Source organism: Syngnathus floridae, chromosome 10 (assembly GCF_059516105.1).
Source record: "Syngnathus floridae isolate MCC-2025c chromosome 10, RoL_Sflo_1.0, whole genome shotgun sequence".
Taxonomy (NCBI): Eukaryota; Metazoa; Chordata; class Actinopteri; order Syngnathiformes; family Syngnathidae; genus Syngnathus; species Syngnathus floridae.
Window position 1 is genome coordinate 9,331,978 of NC_142422.1, and position 21,078 is coordinate 9,353,055.

Genomic DNA, 21,078 nt, shown 5'->3' on the forward strand with positions numbered 1-21,078 from the left:
TCTCCCTGGTGACTTAAATACAGCAAGTCTCAAAAGCCACACTGCACTAAATATGTATTTCTGCACAGCTAATTAGAGACTGTCTGTTAAGGGGGCACTAGGCCCAGAACGAGGGCTGGCTAAATATATCAAAACAAAAACAAAGCTTTCAAACTGAAAATTACAAACAATTGGACATTAAGTCATAATCACAAGCTTTCCAGTGAAGGTGACTTTTTGTGAGTTTTGTTTATCCAAGTATGAGAACTACAGCAACATGAGTTTGGTCACATGTTTTGAAAACGTGACAGAGGAGCTCATGTGACTTTATAAGAGAAAATAGACAGAGGGGCGACAACTTAGTAGCTTTGAAAATATTTCTCCTTATTTGTAATGGTTAAACTTAAAAGTAAATGGCAGGTTCAAATTATATCCTCACTGAACAAAGTGTTCTTGTTCAGGTGCAAGTGCTGAGCTCTCCCGTCATGTTAAGAATGTATGACAATGTGGAAACATAACGTAAATATAGTATTACTGTTTGTTGTTAAACTTTCATGACTCAGCAAACCATTTTTGGCCATTAGGGGCAGTAAGTGTAAATTGTGACCACTAAAGTTATTTTAATACCTTCATTTTGAATAGTGCTTGATTACTCATTTCACAGCCAGACATTGCTAAGCATATATATTTCCAGACATCTTGTAATCTTGACTTTCAAATGTTTTTCCTTTCTACTTCTTAAGAGGGTATTTTACAAACCTTAGTTACATAATACAAACCTTAAATCACAAGATCAAGTAAATTTTCCTTTTTGAGGACAGATCTGCTAGATTAATTGACAAATGTCAAAATGTCGCTTCCACAATTGAAAATACTTTGTCTTTACAGGTGCTCCATTTTCCCCCACTCTCTGGACTCCACTTCCACAAGTAGAAACTCCACACCCGCTCATCAGTATTACACTTGTTTACGTCTGTGCTTGTTTAGCGTTTTGGTGGCAACGGAAACAAAGTATGTTATGAAGCAGTTATGTATTAAAATGAAGCAAATGCAGGAGAGCTGCAACTTGAACAACCTCATTGAAGTGTGAATTATTTAACTAACCGGTGATTCAAAGACAGAAACTTAAAAACATCTGCAAAATTAAACATTATAAACAAAGACACTAATCGTGGTGATAAAATCTAGATGTGTTGTGTTTTTCTCCATTTCAGTCTGCGTAACTTGAGGAGTATGATTTAGGGAGTGTCACGGGTCAGTTGTATGGCCTCCCTCCTACCTCCCTTCCAGCAGATACAAGAGCTCTGAGTCAGCCTGGACGAAGGTGAAATGTTTTACTGTTCACACATTTCCCTCTTGCTAACCTCAAAAGAGTCCTCTCTTCCCTCCCTGCAAAATAGCGCGCCTTGAGATCCTTATGCACCACCACTCAGCAGCACATCTGACACATCTGGGAACCGAGAGAGGATTAAGTGCTCTGTGTGTTTTTGAAAAATGAGAATGCGTCAAGGGTTGCACGATGGAAGCCATGACGCAAGCCTCAAGCGGCATGGTCAAACGGTAAAACTTTGTGAGCAGCAAAAATGCTGAGGCGTCACAGTGTGCCTGTGAGCAGGAATCAAAGGCAACCCCGGCACCACATGTTGACATCATGATGTGCCCGAAACTGCCAAGGAACTCATAGGTTAGTGACATCGATAATGTTTAACCCTTAAAACCAATACAGTGATCCCTTGTTTAGATGTGTTCCAGGACCACCTGCGAACCGAAAATCTGCAAAATAGGAACTATTGTATTTAACACATAATATTGTCACGTGTTTCTCCTGTGCCCCGGTCGATGCTTTTATAAACCCGTGAAGTAGCGTAATTGCGAAAGGTGAAGCGCGAGGGATCACTGTACAACAGTATAAAGAAAAATGCTCATCTGACCTTTGAACTCAGCTGCTTTGTATTAGTTTTAGCAAGCAATGAAAAGGCATGCTGTAACATATTTTGCAATGTTTTTATTCTTTGAAGTACCCGCATCATCTGCATTCTTTTGTATGAATAAAATGTGTCCAAGATGTTTTATTTTCCCAGCTGCTTGTAAACCAGAAAAAACATCTATTCCAGTGTATATATACATACATGCATATATACGTCAGACATTTGCATGCACTGTATATACTTTGAAGTATATGTATATAAAAAGAAACCCCTATGCGATGAGGGCTTACAAGTGGTTTATAGTTGATCAATCACTGTGCTTTCAGTGGGAGCATTTTCACATGGATAACAGTTTTTGGATGAAGATTAATCCAGTTTCAATGACAGTCAAATTGAACTTTCCTTCTGGTAAACATCAGCTGACTATACTTTCCACAATACATCTAAGACTGTGAAACATCAAAACAATGTAAAACATTTACATTCATTTCATGAGCCTTGAGTCCTATCAACTTTTACTGAGTTGAATATGTGAGCATAATGTTAGATAAGGCGTCTTTGGCACACAAATGGATAGGGCCCCTCGAGGTGATTTGAGCTGATTGGTTTGTTACTATAACCTTTTGTTGAATGTCCACATTTCCTATCTATTGCATAATTTGCACATTCAGTTTAGAGCAGTTGCTGTAATACCAGTGAGGGCAGAATTTGATACACATACAGACATTTGGTTTGGGCTGTCACCGCCTGTGTGGGCGTTGACAGTTTATGAATAGAGAATATTTGTGAACAGGTTAGACCAGGGGTGGGTAATTCCGGTCCTCGAGGGCGAATGTCCTGCATGTTTTCGATGTCACCCTGTTGCAATACACTTGATTCAAATGGTCGAATAATTAGCAAGGTCTGCAGAAGCCGGATAACAATCCTGATCAATTGAATCAGGTGTGTTGCAGCAGGGAGACCTATAAAACTTGCAGGACACCGGCCCTCGAGGACCGGAATTGCCCACCCCTGAAGGGTTTCCAACTAGGTTTTAAAACTAGGGTCAGGGGTTCAAACTAGAGTTGGGGTTTCAAAGTAGGGTTCAAACTGGGGTTGGGGTTTCCAACTAAGGTTTAAAACCAGGGTCAGGGTTTTAAACTAGGGTTAGGGTTTCAATTAGGGCTTCAAATTTGAAATTTATCCATTCAAAGTAATCCATATGGAATCTAACTCACTTACCCAGCCCTCTGTGCCATGCCGTCATGCACCCCCGAAAAGATTCTTCCAGGATCCTCCACAGCTCTGTCATCACGGTCATCTCAATGTCATTCATGTCGCTAGAACAGAAATGACCCTTTGGAGCTTGAGAAAGGGGGAGGTCATTCAGAATGAGTTCGGATGTGAAGGATGGTTGCGCCAAAAATTCTTCAGAGTCAGGAACTGTCAGATGCACAGGACAAAGTAGTTGTCAGGATCAAGCATAGTCACAAGTTGCTCGTCCACAGCTCTTTAACAACGGGTGCACTAGAGGGGCAACAACGAGATGTCCCTAAAACAGGACTGGTTTTGCAGGTGGAGGCCATTTCAAGTTCCTCCCTCTTGATCTTTTTTAACTGTTTTTCCACAAGTGTTGGCTTTAGCTAGAGTCATTATCACGACTGGGAGTATGAGGCGATTTCTTAACCCTCCTGAATTTGCGCAGATTGTCCAACTCCTCCAGGGTGGCACATCCATGCGTGCTGTTGCAAGAAGATTTGATGTGTCTCCCAGTACAATCTCCAGAGCATGACCGGTTCGGTGGTGGGTCAGTGATGGTCGGGGAGGCATTTCCACGGAGGGACGAACAGACCTCTACAGGCTAGAGAACGGCAGTCTGACATTAGGTATTGGGATGAAATCCTTGCACCCATGGTCAAACCCTACGCTGGTGCAGGAGGTCCTGGGTTCCTCCTGATCCACGACAATGCCCGGCCTCATGTGGCAAGAGTATGCAGACAGTATCTGGAGGATGAAGGAATTGACACAATTGAATGGCCCTCACGATCGCCTGATCTAAACCCGATAGAACACCTCTGGGACATAATGTTTCAGTCCATCAGACGCTGCCAGGTTGCTCCTTAGACTTTACAGGAGCTCACTGATGCCCTTAGACAGATCTGGTAGGACATCCCACAAGACACCATCCGTCGTCTCATTAGGAACATGCCGCAACGTTGTCAAGCATGCATACAAGCAAGTTTTTTTGAGCAGTGTATCTTTGTCTGTGAATGGACTTGGAAGGCAGAAATATCTTTTCATTTCATGTCTACAGTATGTGTGAATGAACAGATATGCAACAAACGTGACGTGATCATTATGTAATCCACAGAAAAATGCACAGCTGCATTTGGTGAAAATAGTTTATAGTACGTAGTACTTCATACTTAATTTGAAGTGTATGTCCTAAAAATAGGATCCTTCACATAACTTTTTTAGGAACTGAAAAGCATTCTAGATTGGAAAAGATTTTATGTTTGAAAGTCTTAAAAGTGGATTTTGGTGGAAATTTTGACGTAGCGAAGGTCCAGACTCTGACGTGCACGTTACGTTTTTCCCCTTTAATGTTTTAAATTTTCTGTTGTGTTTTCAAAGCATTTTCTTTGGCCAGAACAGCATATGGTGGAGGAGATCCATTTTGGGCTGGATTGCTAAATATCTAGCGCAATCCTAACGTGCAACTAATTTTCTTAACTGTTAACCCAAAAGATCAACAAAACAGTTCAAATACCAGACAAGAAAATGATACAATGTTTATGAAACACTGTTAAAAAAATCACGACTCTTCAAGAGGAAAGTAGTCAGGAGCTATTCATGTTTACTCTAAAACATGTGGCTTTCTGGCAACTCATCTATCAAAGTTGTAAATGAAATTGTTCATCACAAACCATGACGCCAAGTGAAAAAACTCCAACTGGATGCAATGCAATAGTGACCTGATTTTGCCCCTATCTTTGATAATGTATTTCCGAAAGCTTTCAAGGTTTATAAAACTTAACCATGAGCTGGATCTTATGAAACATCCTGTTCCTCTTAATGTCTGTCTTGGCCAGATGGTCAGCATTTACGTTGCATCACGGTCAATCTTGTGTTCTTCTCAATGAACTGTAGTTGCTGTGATGAAAGAGTCATCCTCTAGCCACTCGCTGGCCTTCTGCTTAGTGTGAAGGCTTTACATGTGTGAGCGTAACATGTGATGACCCTTCATTGGGGTCGGGGGATCATTTCTTTGCCACATAGTAAATTCGTGTTGTACCTAAGGGAGGGGATGGAACTACGCTTTGTGTCCAAGAGGATGTCAGTGATGCGCCAACACAGAGAAGCAAAATTACCCCAGCTGACCAGGTGTTTTTTTCACCCAAGCCTGTCTCCATAGCAACCGTTTGCAAAATACTTTTTTTCTTGGTTCCTTTAGACATCAGAGAAAATGTACAAATTGTGAAAGTAAAAGCAGTGATTTGGATAGACATGTTTTAAAGCTTTAACGTTGTCACGACTAGTCTTTGAAATGAAAGAGACAGTGGATATGCCATGTACACAACATACTGTGCGCATGCATGAACAGGTAAATGTTTCATGGGGCAGTGAAGCTTAGGATAAATGGAACAAAAACACACAGATTCCCTCATCAGTCTCTAGTGGAGTATCATACACAAACCATTTACTGGAAGAGCAAAAGGTTATAGATAGGGAATTGAACTCATGGTTTTATTTCAAATGTGGCAACCGTTTTGTGGTTTGGAAAGGTTTCTTTTCTGTCACAGAGGTAAGATTTGTGGGTAACACATCATTATTTTTTTTTATATAACACAAATACCAGCCACAATCAAAGGTGCTGAACTCACTGCCTTTTATACATGTCCAACAAAGTTATCACATTCTCACAAAATGGGAATAAATATCCAGTTTAGCATTACTTTCTTGTAATTCAGTGAACCATTCCAAGTCTGAGCTGGAAAAGAGGGCTGGGAAGACAGATGCAGTGGAAACACGTCTCTGGGAGGACAGACTGCGGCTATTGTCAGTTTCCCAACATGCACACAGTACTTCTGTTAACAAATCACCAATTCACAGAATTAGTTTTTTATCAACTTGGTACTATACAAGTCAGATGCAGAGTCAAAAATGAATGTGCATTTGAATAATGATACACCATATAAAAGATAGAAGAGGCACTGCAAGTCAAAGACAGGCAGACACATGAAAGCTAGCACAGTTATTTGTCCTACAGTACTATAAATGCATTCCCTACCACCCGGGAGTCCTGAGATCACCAATTCTGGGAATACCAGCACTAAAGTTGCATCACAGTACTTGCTAAAATATTGGGAGAAAATCATGCAATCGACTGGGAAGCCATCACACAAAACCCAAGGAACTACCTGGATCCCATGCACCAAAAGGCAAGAAGATATTTTTATTACCTGTATTTGTTTGGTGATTCTTTTCCCCGTTAACATATTTAAAACAAATTTTAGAAGATTAGACTCAATGCATGCAAAAAGTAGCACACATTTTGTCTCTAGATATGCACAGCCAATCAAGCATATTTGTTCTTATGGAATATCTGTTTGCGCTGTGGTGGATTTATCTCGTTCTTCCTATGTGATTAGAGTGCGAAAAGCAGTGAAAATCCATCCACAAAGCCCAAAGTCTTTGAGGCATCTGATGCGACTTGACTGAGGCTTCCCACAGACAATGTTGTCGTCAAATACAGATTTAACCCTATGGCTTGGAGAAAAGCAAGATATGACAATCCCTTCACTGTCTAATGTTGAAATGGATTATATTTCAGGTTAAAGAACTCGACATAGACCTCCAGTTGCAGTTCTGCTTTTTCAATGAGAAGTGGAAATTGCTGTCACTAGTGCCTGATCTTTCTGTCAAGCAAAATGTTTGAGCACGGTTCTGATGATAAGCAGCAATGTAACGTAACAGTTGTCACAAGCCAATAAGTCAATCTCATTACGCAGACTCCTGGTCATAAGAGTGTCTTTCCATTTAGGTTAATCTGTGAACATAAAAAAAAAAAAAAAAAAAAAGAGTATTTTCCTTACCAAAATAAGAGGAGGGGTGGAGAACAAACACTTCTCCATGATGTTGGCGTCAAATAAACTGATATGACATCCAGTTTGTATTTCATTCACTTTATCGTCATATTCAACTCCCAGGCATGGGCTACAATAATAAATTACCAAAATATCCACTGGATGGTGAAAAATACATCCTAGCAATGTTATGAATTTGTAATGATGCTATAAAATTACCCAGTAAAGCATTCAAGTGCACAAGAGGCCACGTGACAGGCTCAGCGGTTTGATAACCTCTAGTTATCTCTGGTTGCACATTATGTACCACAGCATCTTCACCTCCCCGAGTTTCATGGTGGGACATACCACCCCTGGTTTGTGTGTTTTATGTAAATATAGTGTGTAATGACACACTGTCGGAGCACAGATGATATTGTGGCCTTCCTTCCATGCAAGGGTCATCGTTGCCAGCCCGCCCTAAAGGAGGGGCCGAATCACCACGATGGTCAAAGGACCCGCTTCCACTCTGACCAAAATGACAGATGAGTTCATATCTCTAATGTTGATCTCAGTTTATTACAGAAACCTCCTGAGAATATGATCTGAATCACACATTTACACATACCTATACACTTGTAATCTAACCTCTAAAGATGTGAATTACAATACATCTCTGGAATTTCTTATTTTAGTTTATGTGCCTGAGCCCAGAGGCCAATGGGGTACAACATGCGTTAAGTAAAAGTGTTCTGTTGTTAAAGTTGAACTTCTTATGAGTTGATAATGCATTAAGCAGATGTTCCTGCATATTTCAACATATTTCAGTGGTCAGTCATATGTATATTTTTCTCCGCGGATGAACAAAATATTGGTGGCACACAATGAAAGGTCCTGGGGAGAATGTCCTCTACATCATCCCTCCACACTTGAGGGAGATGTTTTTCTTTTTTTTTTGTTCTTTTGCCCACATTCTGTCTGACTTGAACCATGATTCCCACAATGGCAGGAATCCCACAAGTGACAGTCAGTTTGAGAGAGTAGTAATTGGTCCATGAATAATTTTATGTTTATCTGCAGCAAAGCGTATTACTCCGGGGAAAAGGACATTTCAGACTGCAATTTGCAGTTGTCTAATTGCACAGTTCCACTCAACAATTTTGAATATTGTTTAAGGCCATGCTAGACATCATTTTAAAAAAATTAAGTCAAGCCATCACACGGAAATTATAGTTGTCTCCGATTTCAAAACCAGTTATCAGTTTGTTGTGTACAGTATATGAAAAGTTCATGAATTTATTTGGGTTGACAGTCATAATGGCCCTCCAAAGGAATCTATGACTACGATGCGGCCGTTACGATATGATTGTGAGGATAGACAGGTTTTTTATGTATTAATAAAGATTCCTCATGACTCACCATTAATAACTGAGAAACTAGTAAATTACTTTTAAGGACTGATAATGTAAAAGTGAATGCTATAAGGAATTAGTTGTTACAGTCAACACACGTTGACAACCAATGTTTTACTTTTGGGAGAGACTGACTAAAGAAAAATAAAACATAATCCAAAGCAATAAATAAACTTATCTAGTTGTTAAACACATTGAGGATATTCTATAATTATCCCATCGTGAGGATGTGGTAAGATAAATTATGTTCAAAATTTTCTTGACACTGTGGTGAACTCCATCACTACAGTCTGCCAGCCAAAAAGTGTGCACACAGCAAATAAAAAGACGATTGTACCACTCAAATGTGTTCATTGATTTATTTTTTTTCTAGATCCCTAATGTGTGGAGCAGGACTTGGGGTAGGGGTTGAAAGCAGTGACAGGTCAGTGACAAGTATGCAGGAATTAAATGATAGAATGCCATTTTATTGCAGAAGACTAACTCAAATACAGTAAAATATAATAATGGATCATGTCGTCCTCATAGTTGCCATCAAGGACATTATAGAATAAAGTTTTCTAATCCAGACGTCATGTAAAGTTATTAGTTGTGAGGGCACACAGGGACACGGAGTCATCTGGACACAGCTTCCTTACTGGATGGTCAACAAAGTGTCTTTTCTTGGCTGCTCTCCACTGAAGGAGGAAAATGGGGAGCTCGCCGTTTAGGGCTTTCAGGAGCTGGCTCTGGAACAAGAGTGGTTGAGATAGTTGAAGTGAATCACTTGGCCATGATGACAGATGAGGCGGAAAAGTCTTGCTGGAGTGAGATGGCGAACAGCGGGGATGAGCGCTGACGTCTGTTGGATTTGATTGAGAATGTTATTAATGGCTGAGGGGACCTCAGGCCAACTTGCCAGTGACTATAACTCAAAATGAAAAGTAAAAAGGGATAACCAATGTGTGGCTGATTCAAAGCACTCCAGTTCACAGGGTTATTGAGCCCTCCTGGAAGCAATCAGGCAATAGCCTAGCCTCCAGAGTCACGTACGTCTGCTGAGCATTAGCAGTGGATTTGAATGACCATGAATTGGGGTAAAAACGATATGGCATTAATAATCTGGATCACTGATATTGCTGGCGGTGTGCTGAAGAAGAATAGCAAATCTGTTTTAACGTTAACAAAGCTACATTGGACACGCCACACACATGTCAAAATCACACAGACATGCCTTAAGTGAGAGACGTCTGTGTTTTGAACCTATGCACTGAATTCTGACAGAAAGAGCTGTCTGCTCTCCGCTGAAAGGAACACATTTTAAACACATGGTGAACGTACTGGCTCGCGCATTCAAGCTCAGCCAACAAACATAACAGTGCTCCATAAACACTTATGTGAAGCTAAAAGCTGCTAATGTGAATACAAGAACAGTAAAGATCAGGGTCTGTATTGCCTAAATAGGGAAATTCACTTTATTAAAGTTTTGCAGCCCATTGCAATGATTTTGAATGTCTGTATTTAACGGCAGAAACACAGTTAAATAAAAAAAATATTTTATATATGTTTGTATGTAGATATGTTTTTCAGTGATTCTTAATAAAGAAAGCCCTCCATACACAAACATACACAACCAGTTTTTATGATCAACTGTGGAGCAGTGGCATATGTGCTGTGCAAAAATGCTCTAAATTTAGGTAAGGATCAAAACATTGTGTGGTTATAAAAAGTATCTCACTATGAATCTTATTTTTAACATGTAGACACGCTAAGAAAAAACACGGCACCCATCAAATGTAAAATAAAACTGAAAACGTTAAATCACAAGGTTTTCTAAGTAGTTTACTTTCCAAATACGGAAAATACGGTACTCATCGACCTTTCTGACTTTTTGAAACTGATTTATTTACTGGTTCGGTCATTGTTTTGTAAAATCAAAGCAGATGTTTGCAAATGTTTTATTTTGATTAAACACATAAGATCAGCCTGCTTTCGTGAAGGGCTACAGAATTCAGAAAACTAGAAGTTTCTTGTATTCTTGCACTCTTGTACGCTGCTATGACAAGAACATTTCCCCACCGTGTGATAAATAAAGTTCTATCTAATCTAATCTAATCTAATCTGATCTAATCTAATCTAATCTAATCTAATCTAATCTACTGTTGAGAGGCTGAAATGAAGAGCATTTGGACTACCAAGATAATCATGAAAACCTCCAGTTTTAAACATGCCAAACCAACATTTGTAGTTTTTGTGAAATTACTCAAATTGACGTCTGCTCTTTGGGGGCTGACCACATCCAACAACCCACATACACAATTGTAGGACAGCTTTTAAATTTTCACGTTGGTTTGTGAAAAGTCAAACTCAAATTTCAGTGATTGCGAAGACTGTCTTGCTGGAAAATACTTGTATAAATAATTTCAGGGCTGTCAAGATAATTTTTTTTGGGATAGCAGCTGATATGAAGAGAATGAACGAAGAGACTGTCTAGGTGGAAAATACTTGTACAGGGTCTGGCAAAATTATCTGACACATTTGTAGGTTTAATAAAATTCAAATAAATTAAAGAAACAAAAAAGTTTTATTTTTATTTTCAAAAAGTACATATAATGCCATTTTGTTTTGTGTATAAATAATTCCAGAGATGTCGGGATAATTTAGCTTGTGATAGCAGCTGATATTTAAACCTCCTTTTCCCCTCACATGAATGATACAAATTACAAACTAATCACTGGTGACGTTTATTCACCTTTATTTGAATTAAAAGCCTGATCTGAATAAAAATGCTTCATGTGCACACCCCACTTGGAATATTCTGACTCCATCAAGCCCCTGATGAAGATTTTATTACAAACGAAAGGAGTGGTTTATCTCAATTGATAATTCAATCGGGGAGTATGAAAACACTCATTCCGAAATGTCGAAATAAACGTACCTTGACCACGAATGTGTGTGATGTCTGTATTCACATTTCCATTTGTCTGGAAGCTAGTACAAGCAGAAGACTTGGCGGGCGCAAGACTGAACTGGTCTGGTATGAAACATTGCAGCTCCATGAGAAAGCGCTAACATAACAGCGAAAATGGCAAAAACACATTCATTACTACTAAAGTAGAAAGAGATGGAGCAGTGCTTTATTGACACGGAAGTCAAACTAGAAGAAGATTTCTACTATTATTTTCTGAAAATTTGGTTGATTTGCGCATGTCAAAATAATTTGTTCCAATCGAGAGTGTGACGCATGAACACGCAAGTCCTAATCTGATCACTGTTTTTAGTGTCCATAAAAACTGCACCCGACTGGCTTTAATATACAGTATAAAGTACATGCAGGAAATTAGGATTCTTCCTCTCCAAAAATCATGTTAAACATTTTCATGAGTCCTCCCTTACCATATTCCACTTTAGAAGTTGATCATCTTCTTGATTGCTTCAAAGCACTTCCACTTGTCTGGGATGTAGAATGGTTCGAAAATATGAGGGAAGGGAGTGTCATAACCACACACCCTAGTAATGGGAGCCTCCAAATTAAGGAAACACTCCTCCTAAAAAAATAAAATAAAACAAGAACAGCATGAATACTGGATAAAAATGGTCCACATAATTATGCATGTAAACATAATAAATGAAGCATGTTGTTAAGAGGCTGAGATGATAAAGTACTACTGTGTATAGCTTCTCTACAAATGCTTTGCATTTTGCTGGGATGGCTTTGACAACAATGTAATTTAAGAAGTTCTACTTCATTGTATTTTTAACAAGTTCCTTGTTCTTTGTCATCTGATAGCACGGCACATCTTGATTTCCTAATTCTTCCTTGCAAAATGATTCCAAATGTCTGCAACTCAGGATGTCTTGAGACCCAGAAAAACATGAGCTCCTTCAGTGGACACCCCATACTCAAACACAAAATCTATTTGACCCTGTGGCTATGATATACTGTAATACAATGTGACAATATATTTACTGATCAGCCAACAAATTCAGCAGCTCAACAACATTGAATTTTTTTTTTTATATTTCAAGCTACAGAATGGCACACACGCATTACATATACTCTCTGCAGCCCTGAACACTATCAAAAGCACAGACCTACATTTACAACTTATGAAGGAGTAATATTACAGTCTTTTGTCTTTCATAGTGTGTATCTTGGCTTCCAGATTTTTGTGGGTTAATCTTTTTTGTTCAATTGGATCTGAGCTTTGATGTGCTGCCGTGGACATATTTTATCCAACGCCAACAGAACCTCAAGTGCAGGCGTTGGCAACACTCGCACCATTGAAATTGCTGGATCTTCATTTAGCCAATCCAATTGTATATTATCCTCCGGAATGCCTTTTCGCAGGCCTTGTGATGAGTGAGGTTCGTCGTTCTCTCATTGGTTCAGCTATGTGTAGCTTCGGATTGGTTTGTTCGTTAGGTTTAACGAAAAAATAAATAAACACGTCTTTCCATTTAATTGACAAAATATGCATTAGAACACCTTTAGCTTTAGTTTTGAATAAGCTTCCGATGACATGTTGAGCTTCTGCTACTTTTTAAAGTGGGTAGTTCCACTGCGCAAAACTGGAAGGTTATTGGAAAAATGCTGTGCTTTATTCTTGCCATTGGACACTCAAAGTCTCTTGGGGGTTATGGGGCAGTGGGCTGGCCCGGGCATTTGGTTTCTGCTTGGAGATTGGATGATCTGTCCAAGGTGGAGTTGAGCTTCCTGTCATTAAAATGACCAGCAGCTGCCACTGATCCTCAAATATATGAAATGCTCTTCTTTAATTCCACAAATGCACATGGAAAATGTGGGTGAAAACTTGATACGTGTGCATACGTGCAGGGGAGAATGCTTGGAAGAAAGAATATAACTATCCGTGAATCTGCAAATTATTTTTAGTAACAGTTAATTAACACGGAAATTTGAATCAAGAAATGATGTGCTATATTATTTGTAAAACAGATGAGACAAAGCGGTGGTTGAAGCACTTCTACAGTTAGTACTGGTGTGTATGTATATAAAAACTGAAACATAAATGAGTTCGGTCACTGCCAATGACAGTTTGTCATCTGTAGCATAAGCCTTACATTCAGTAGTTGTCCAACAAAACTGTTAAGCACTGTGTGTCATAAAGTGACAATTTTGTCATATAGTTCTTAAGAAAGAAAGCGTTGAGCATTTAAACTTCACACCCCTGCTCCTGCATAATGGCCTTTCCTTACATGAAAGTGCTGTCGCATCTCTATTTTGAGTCTTCATCTGAATACAGACGTTCAAGGCTAAATACTTGCCATTTGTTGTATTTGAAATTAAGTGCAATGAATTGGGACAATGGGTTGAACACACCCTCCTTTTCATCCCTTTCTTTGCTCTCAGCCCTTGAGTGGAACTCAACTAGACAGATTCTTTCCAACAGACTGTGGTAGATCCAGACAGTAACCAAAATATACGAGTAAAACTGTAACTCGATTTTCCAAATCTTTTCACTTTGCTTAAGAATGTTGTATTTAGTGCTAAAAATATCAAGACAATATGGGATGAAGAAACAGCTTTCCGTTTGCTTTCTCTGCTCTGAATCTGATAGTAAATTCCTAAATGCCCTATGCTCCTTGGTTCAGGATTGTGTTCACACAGCAAATATTCCGAGCATACTAAAATATGTTACGAAAAAGTATATGACACGAAATATACATTGAAGCAAAACTGCTGTATAGAAACTGACAATAATCTGGACATTTTAGAAGATAGAAATGTATTTACCCCTTAATTCAACAACCTAATCTGTTTTCGTTACATCATGATCAAGATTTTGATAAGACAACAGCTTGCTTTCTTCTGTTGGCTGCCATTAGTACTGGTATTGTTCTTGAGTTTTGCCCACACGTGCTGTTTGGAACCATACTCTTGGCACAGTTAGAAAAGTTTAAGCAAACTGACTGCACTGAAAGATGGAATTTGCATAACACATGGTAGAGACACATACACGTGCGTGCTTCAACTGCTTGTCCTCCCTTTTAGCCTATTTTAATATATGAATCTATGTGAATTTAGATTGAGTAACTTTGATATAAGAGCTTTAGTTCTCTGCTGGTCACTCAGTAAATTTAAACGCCACTGGAGAAGCTTGATGAGTTGAAACCCCTACTCAACAGCTATTTCACTTGATTTCCAATGGGGCAGTGTGGTACATGTAGATTTGATAAAAGGACTGAAGGAAGCTGCAGTAATGTAACTATTTTGCATTGTACAAAGAATTAATGTTTGTGAGTTGTCTTATCTTTTGGCACTATTTATGTATTAATATTCAATAAGATTTCGTTGCCTATCTAGAGCATTCAGCTCGGGGACGTTTGCAAGATGAAGATGCTTAAACATTCTTTTTTATGCTTTTTTTCCCTCATTATATTGTAAAGTTCACCTTTGCATAAACCATCCAGTAAATTCAATAAATGAGGAATCTGACATTCTAAACAAAAAGGATGCCTATCTGCCTGAATTCTACAGGTTTTAGGTTTGGTTTCTTTAATATACAGAATAAAATGCCCAATGTAACTCCACATTTCTTTTGGTTTGGATTATTATTTATAGTTTTCAGTGAAACATCAATAATTTTTAAATACATGCTATACTATTACAAAAGGGAAATGGTGAGCAGGGAATCATTTATGTATAACATCTGAAAGGAATGATTACCAAATTAGAAGTACTTGAGTGTGATTTCTGTCTGTGAAAAGGTAACGTACTTGTGTAAACACTCTTCTTTGTTGAATATTTAGTGGTTCAAGTGATTAGGAAAGCTTGTACGGCAATAACTTTTACGACAGTGTACCATGCCTGAAGCACTGGGCCAACATCGACTCTCATTCACTCCAATGTAACAATCATGTCTGGCTCAGATTCAAAATGTGTTTATGGCAAACACAAGAAAAATCCCTCAAACTTGGTTAACACATTTTTTCTCAGTAGCCTGAGAATAATAGTGAGACTATTGGTTTGGCCAGTGTGCTATGAGAGATCATTGGGTGTGGTGTCGGAAATTACCCAATTTTTCTTAATCTGTCTGAAAATTACTGATCGCAAATAATGGATGAACTAGCTATGATGATTACGAGCTATGACGGTAACAGGCAGAACAAATTCTCTTTCACTAAAGGTACTTTTATGGCATGTTTGCTCGGTAGTGTTCTGAGAGATTTTATTTTGAATACAAAATATGTGCCTTGGCTCAATAAAGGTTGGGAATCACTTCTAAACCACGTCCAAGAACATAGCCTGGCTGGTTGGACAAAATACGGCATGGTCAAATTACAGTCAGATGCAATGGAAAGCACCATGAGTGTAACTAATACCAGGCAATTCAAAAGCTTCAGAGAAATTAATGAGAACCTCGGACTGAGGGAGCAGTGTATACACTGTGAAGGGCACTCACTATAAGTCAAGGGGTCAACTATTTTGTAAAATATTGTGTGTGTGCTTCATATGGTTAAACTAACATTATATGTCACATTAATCTCTCAAAATAGCTAAACACTCACTTGTACTGTAGAGCTGATTTCAGCAGCAAACCCTCCAGTTATTGGGGCCTCATGACTAATGAGCAAACGTCCAGTTTTCATCACCGACTGCAATACAAAGACACAAAATACAAATGATTGCAGATTCTCTACACAGAATGAGTCTTAAAATGCAAAGATCATATAAAATATGTTTCAACTTAAATAATGTTTAAAGTTATAAGGTTAATATATGCATAATTGAACATTTACAAAAACTGAAATGTACACAGCTAAAGCTTTTTACAAACAGTTTTTAAGGTGCATTTGGTCAAGAGTGTAATGCTAATTTTAGTCAGTAACTAACACCCTGAAAATGGTCTGCAAATAACCTCAGCGAGACAGCATAATAGTTACTGGGATGGTGGGCAGGGGAGACTTTCATCAAAACGCAAATAACTTTATCTGCATACCACAAGAAAGTCATCACTGTTTTGTGTGTGGTCTGTTTCTTACTCTGTGTGACTTTGAATGATACGTGTGGTGAACATGGGGATGTGAAAACTACATAAAATGCTACTGTTGATCTTAAAGTGATGTTACCAATGATGTACTGTAATGGATGATGTACTACATACTCCATAATGCTACAGCAGCTTGCTTCACGCAATGTGTGTCTCTGTATAACTTTGTGGGTATGCGCATGTGTATGTGTGTAAAGTGCATATAATAGAACTTGATGAACTTCAGGGGTTATTTAGGCTGGTGCATAGGGTTAAAGGGACAACTATGGACATTAGAGGTCTCAGCCTTCCATGCGCAGGCATTTGGGTTTTTCTATAACCTGCCATTACCCCATGAGGATGCCTCGGCTCCACCAGTTATTGGTCACAGGATAAAACTAGTGGTGTACTATAATCTCATCCACTTGCCACTGGTCCAGACCAATGCTATGCATGTTACTTGCAACTTACGAAAACACTGTATTGTAGTTGTCTCTTTCAAATGGCACTATTTAAAATTGCTTTCATGACAATTTTGAACAGGAATGGAACCAAGTGGCATGCAGGCCTCCACCTAACTTCACTGAGCCATCTTCTGAGAATCAGATTTTGACAGCAAACTGATACATTTTGGGTCAACTACTGTATTTTCCGGACTATACGCCGCTACTTTTTGCACAAGCTTAGAACCCTGCGGCTTGTAGTCCGGTGCGACGTAGCTGTGGATTTTTTGTGATTTTTGTGATGTCTAATACACTCGCTAGTAAAAAGGTTGTGGGCCGCTGTTGTTCCTTGCTGTGCATTGCTGGGCGGCGGGATATGTGACCAGACACACGGTCACGGGAGAAGAGTGGTGTGTTGATCGCATGTAAGTCCGCCGGGCAAATAGTGTCGCACAATTGACACGAATAAGAGACGGAACGAGATCATTACTGGAGAAAAGGAAGCTTTTATACACAAACCCTCATTATGGGGGACAAAAGAAATGCATATGACACCGCTTTTAGGTTAAAGTAGTTAAAATAACAGAAAAAAATGGTGCTTTATTGTCTCTCGGTCCATTTGAAGATTTAAAATATCATAGTAATAGTTCCAACATATAGGACTACAGTACCAGTAGTTGAGATAAAACACTATATGTTGCCACAATTTCAAAGTGTTAAGGGTTAGGTGATGAAAACAGCAGAAACCATTAATTTTATTACTGACAGAAGGTCTGTCAAAGACTATAATGCCAAATAGCATGCAACTGCCTTAAACCCAAAAGCAGTGTGAATGCATTCAGGAGACAATCAGCTATAGTTGTAAATGGCAGTGCAGTCAGCTTGGCTTTTTATTTGTCTTAAGGGAATCACAGAAACTAAGGCATCATATCGTTTTAGTCGGAGATGAAGCCATAGGAAAATACTTGGAAAAAGGTTGACGAGTTTGATGGCTCTAAAAGGGGGAAATTCAATATGCAGACAGAGGAAAGGACCATAAATACTCAAATCTAAAAACTTGAGACCCCATGCTGGCATGTTTTTATGACATCCACATGGATTTATATTTGAATAACAGCATATATCAAAGAACACTTCCTTAGAAAAAGCTAAGAGTAAAGGGTTGGTTGTGTAAATAAAAAAACATTATTCAGGTTTAGAAGTCAGACATCGTAAGCAATCGTATTCCTTGACCAAGTGTTAAAACACAAATACAAGTTGTTTCCAGCAGTTGGAATTGCTGTCGTACTCTAGTAAAAAAGTCACTATAACAAAATACACATTAGGACAAAAACACTAAAGTGATAAAGGTGATAAAATAATGTAACATGTCCAGTAATGTGGTGATACTGATATAACAATAAAGCAAATTATGCAGTTATGAATAGGATGGGACTTAAATCAAAATGAAGTCATTCTTTTTTCATATCTTTTTAATTCTCAATCCAATTCCTCATCAATTCTCCTATCGATTGTCATTGGGTGAAGGATTGAAATAATGTGATCATTTATTTCATTACTATTACATTGTACTGTATATGATAAAATAATACATGTTTGCATTGGCGATATGGAAAAGGATATTTCATATCCTAATGAAGGTAATTTCTTACCCTGATAATACTTAAATTAATGGCAATTTTCACGTTTTAGTCATAGAACACTTTTCATCTCAAGTCCTGATAGACTTTAATTCCCAGGAACTTGAAATTCTCGAGTCTCTTGACAATTGACAGTTGGATAGGGTCAGCTCTGGCAAAGGCTGTTTTTGAGGCTGACAATAATCTTTCTTGATCATACTCTTAATTAGATTGTCCTAGCTGCACCAGAGCACCAGCCGTTCCACTTATTGTTTATATGCAGATAGGTCGTGATCGTGACAATGAAGGTCAAGGAAAAAGTTGCTCCAACCAGAGTGCGTACATTTCATGAAAGTACGAAAGTGACAGACCAACATTTCTGGGAAAATCTGCATGACAAAAAAAAGTGTGCAGCAACACGTCTTTTCTGACTTAAGCCTCTGCCCCGACAGAGGGCTCCTGATTGTTGGGCGGGGCAGCAGCTCGGGTGGCTTGCACATTACTACTCATTGTGCTATAGGGATGTCATTAGATGCCAGAGTCGTTTCAAAGGTCGCAAGCGAAATGTCATGCTTACAGCAATTCCCATACACGCCCAAAGTAATGAGCAGCATGGAGTTTCTTCTTGCCACAGCCGCTCCAGCCATGCTACCTCTATGATCAGTCTCTTTCTACATCAGTATGCTTCCTGCTTCTGCTTTCCCAACGCAGTCGTTCATTCATAATGTGGTTTGTCTCATCCACGGGTTTGTTCTTGGCTCCTCCCTTCATCGATTCCTCAAACCATGCATTTAGTTTGCTTTCTTGAAGTCCGTGTCGTCATTTCCAGCACTCCCCACAATGCAGCCTCACCAAGGTTGGCAGTCAACGACCTGGCACCCACTCAAAGGCGAAGGTCACAACGCTCACTTTCCCATGGATTATATATTGAATCACACACACAGGCAGACGAGAGTCTCCAAGAGCCGACTGCAACATGCAACCAAACACATTCATACTCTTGTATGTGAAATACACGCCCTGAGGCACAGACACAAATGGCTTTTCAAGAGCTGCTTACTGTGAGTTACAGAATCTCTTTTGACTGCCATACGGCTATGATAATGTCCTGTTGTTGTTATCTTTGTGTTGTTCAAAAAAACAAAAACAGAATGGAGTACTTTGTATCAGACATGAGTTTGGTACACGGAAAAAAAATCTGCATTTAAAAAAATAGTATAGACATTGGTTGCATGGATTAAAATCATATTTCAACAACATGAATATTGTAAGATATATTGTATGTAGTGTGTATGAATGTACATTGTATGTATTGTCTATGAATGCGCAATCTAAAACTTAGAAGTAGAAAAGTAAAGGTTATAAAAAAAAAAAAACAGATCTGAGGCAATCAAAGATTTCCCTGTGCTATTTTGGACACTTCCGCAATGGGACTTAAAACAAATGTGCACTTTCTGGTAACAACTATGATGACTTAAAAACTGCGGTCATGACACCCCCAGATACACGTGCACATTTATGCGCGCACAAAACACACACACCAAAAAAAGAATAAGGAAAGAGTGAGGAACAGCTTCAAGACAGGGCAGAGGGCCAAGCCTGCCTCTGAAAGAGAAGAATGCCAGAAGACCTCCGACTGAAATAACTGCTAACATTCTATGAAAACACATTAAAAACAATTTAAGTCAATTACACACTGACACACACACACTACTTGCCTGTCCTACTCCACCACTGTACTACGCCCCTGCATTGGTGTGTATGCCTTACAGTACAGTAGTGCATATTTCTGTACCTCACAGACTCCAGAAGGTATGAGCTGATGGAGGACCTAACGCTGCAAATCTAAATATGTACGTATATAATGATATTAGACAAAGCTTCTGGAAAATAAAGACACAGTAATTCTTTAGGGCAGATGGAAACTATGATACAGGCAAAAAGTGAGTCGGTATGAAAAGCAATTTCTCAGTCCAGAGTGGCCATTAAATTGACTTGTAATCGAGAAGGACACCAGGAATAATGGAGAAATCCTGCATGAGTGGGAACAATCCACAGCAACAGTTAATAAATTGGTTCACTCCAACGGAATGGAATCTCCATTCATTTATAAGGTCATGAAAAATGCAACAAGTGTATACACAAAGTAAGCAGGCTATATCCAACCGCAGCTACATAGCCTTGATCAACAAATGGTAAATGACAAAAGGTGACATTTATTCTGATTAAAAGCCTGATCGGAATAAAAAATGCTTTATGTACAAATCCCATTCAGAATACCTCATCAAGCAGAATGGCCCCATCAAGCCCATTCCAATCTATTCAGGACAAGAGGTTATGTCTATTGAATCCGACCTAAACAAACCGTCTTTACAGTGCATGTCTGTGGCATCAGGATACATGTTTCCGTTATTCCCGTAAATTAGTAGAAGAGCGAGCAAAACCGCCTCAACCGGCCCAGATCTCAGACCAAGGTTTTGTTCTCTTCAGTGGAAAATACATAAAATCCAGTCCAGTGAGGCAGCAGCCATTTCATACTTACAAATAGCTGAGCTATTTTGTACCATAAATACACAATGTCTATAACATCAAGAAATAAATTAAGATTAGCAACAGAACCGGGAAAGTTCATTGGAAAAAAACCCCAATGTGGTTATTTTGTTGTTTATGTCAAGCCCTTGG

At 38.9% G+C, this 21,078-nt stretch overlaps 1 protein-coding gene and 1 long non-coding RNA gene across 5 annotated transcripts in view; one reads left to right on the forward strand and one right to left on the reverse strand.

Moving 5' to 3' along the window:
* The first annotated feature begins 220 nt into the window (after nt 1-220).
* On the forward strand, nt 221-2,046 carry LOC148392287 (uncharacterized). The gene is made up of 3 exons (XR_015860719.1): nt 221-498; nt 868-1,303; nt 1,380-2,046. It is a non-coding gene; the product is annotated as an uncharacterized LOC148392287 (long non-coding RNA).
* An 881-nt stretch (nt 2,047-2,927) lies between these two features.
* Nucleotides 2,928-21,078, reverse strand: part of bckdhb (branched chain keto acid dehydrogenase E1 subunit beta) — a 39,851-nt gene continuing 21,700 nt past the window's right edge. Inside the window, exons 9-11 of one of the 4 annotated variants that reach the window (XM_088386573.1) lie at nt 15,874-15,960; nt 11,740-11,891; nt 2,928-3,329 (exon numbers count right to left, since the gene is read on the reverse strand). In XM_088386573.1, coding sequence (XP_088242699.1) covers nt 11,751-11,891; nt 15,874-15,960 — 228 coding nt within the window. In that variant the 3' untranslated portion in view covers nt 2,928-3,329; nt 11,740-11,750. Of the gene's footprint in view, nt 3,330-5,742; nt 5,975-8,709; nt 9,206-11,739; nt 11,892-15,873; nt 15,961-21,078 lie in introns of those variants that run through there. The other 3 variants (XM_088386572.1, XM_088386571.1, XM_088386570.1) reach the window with 3 other exon arrangements.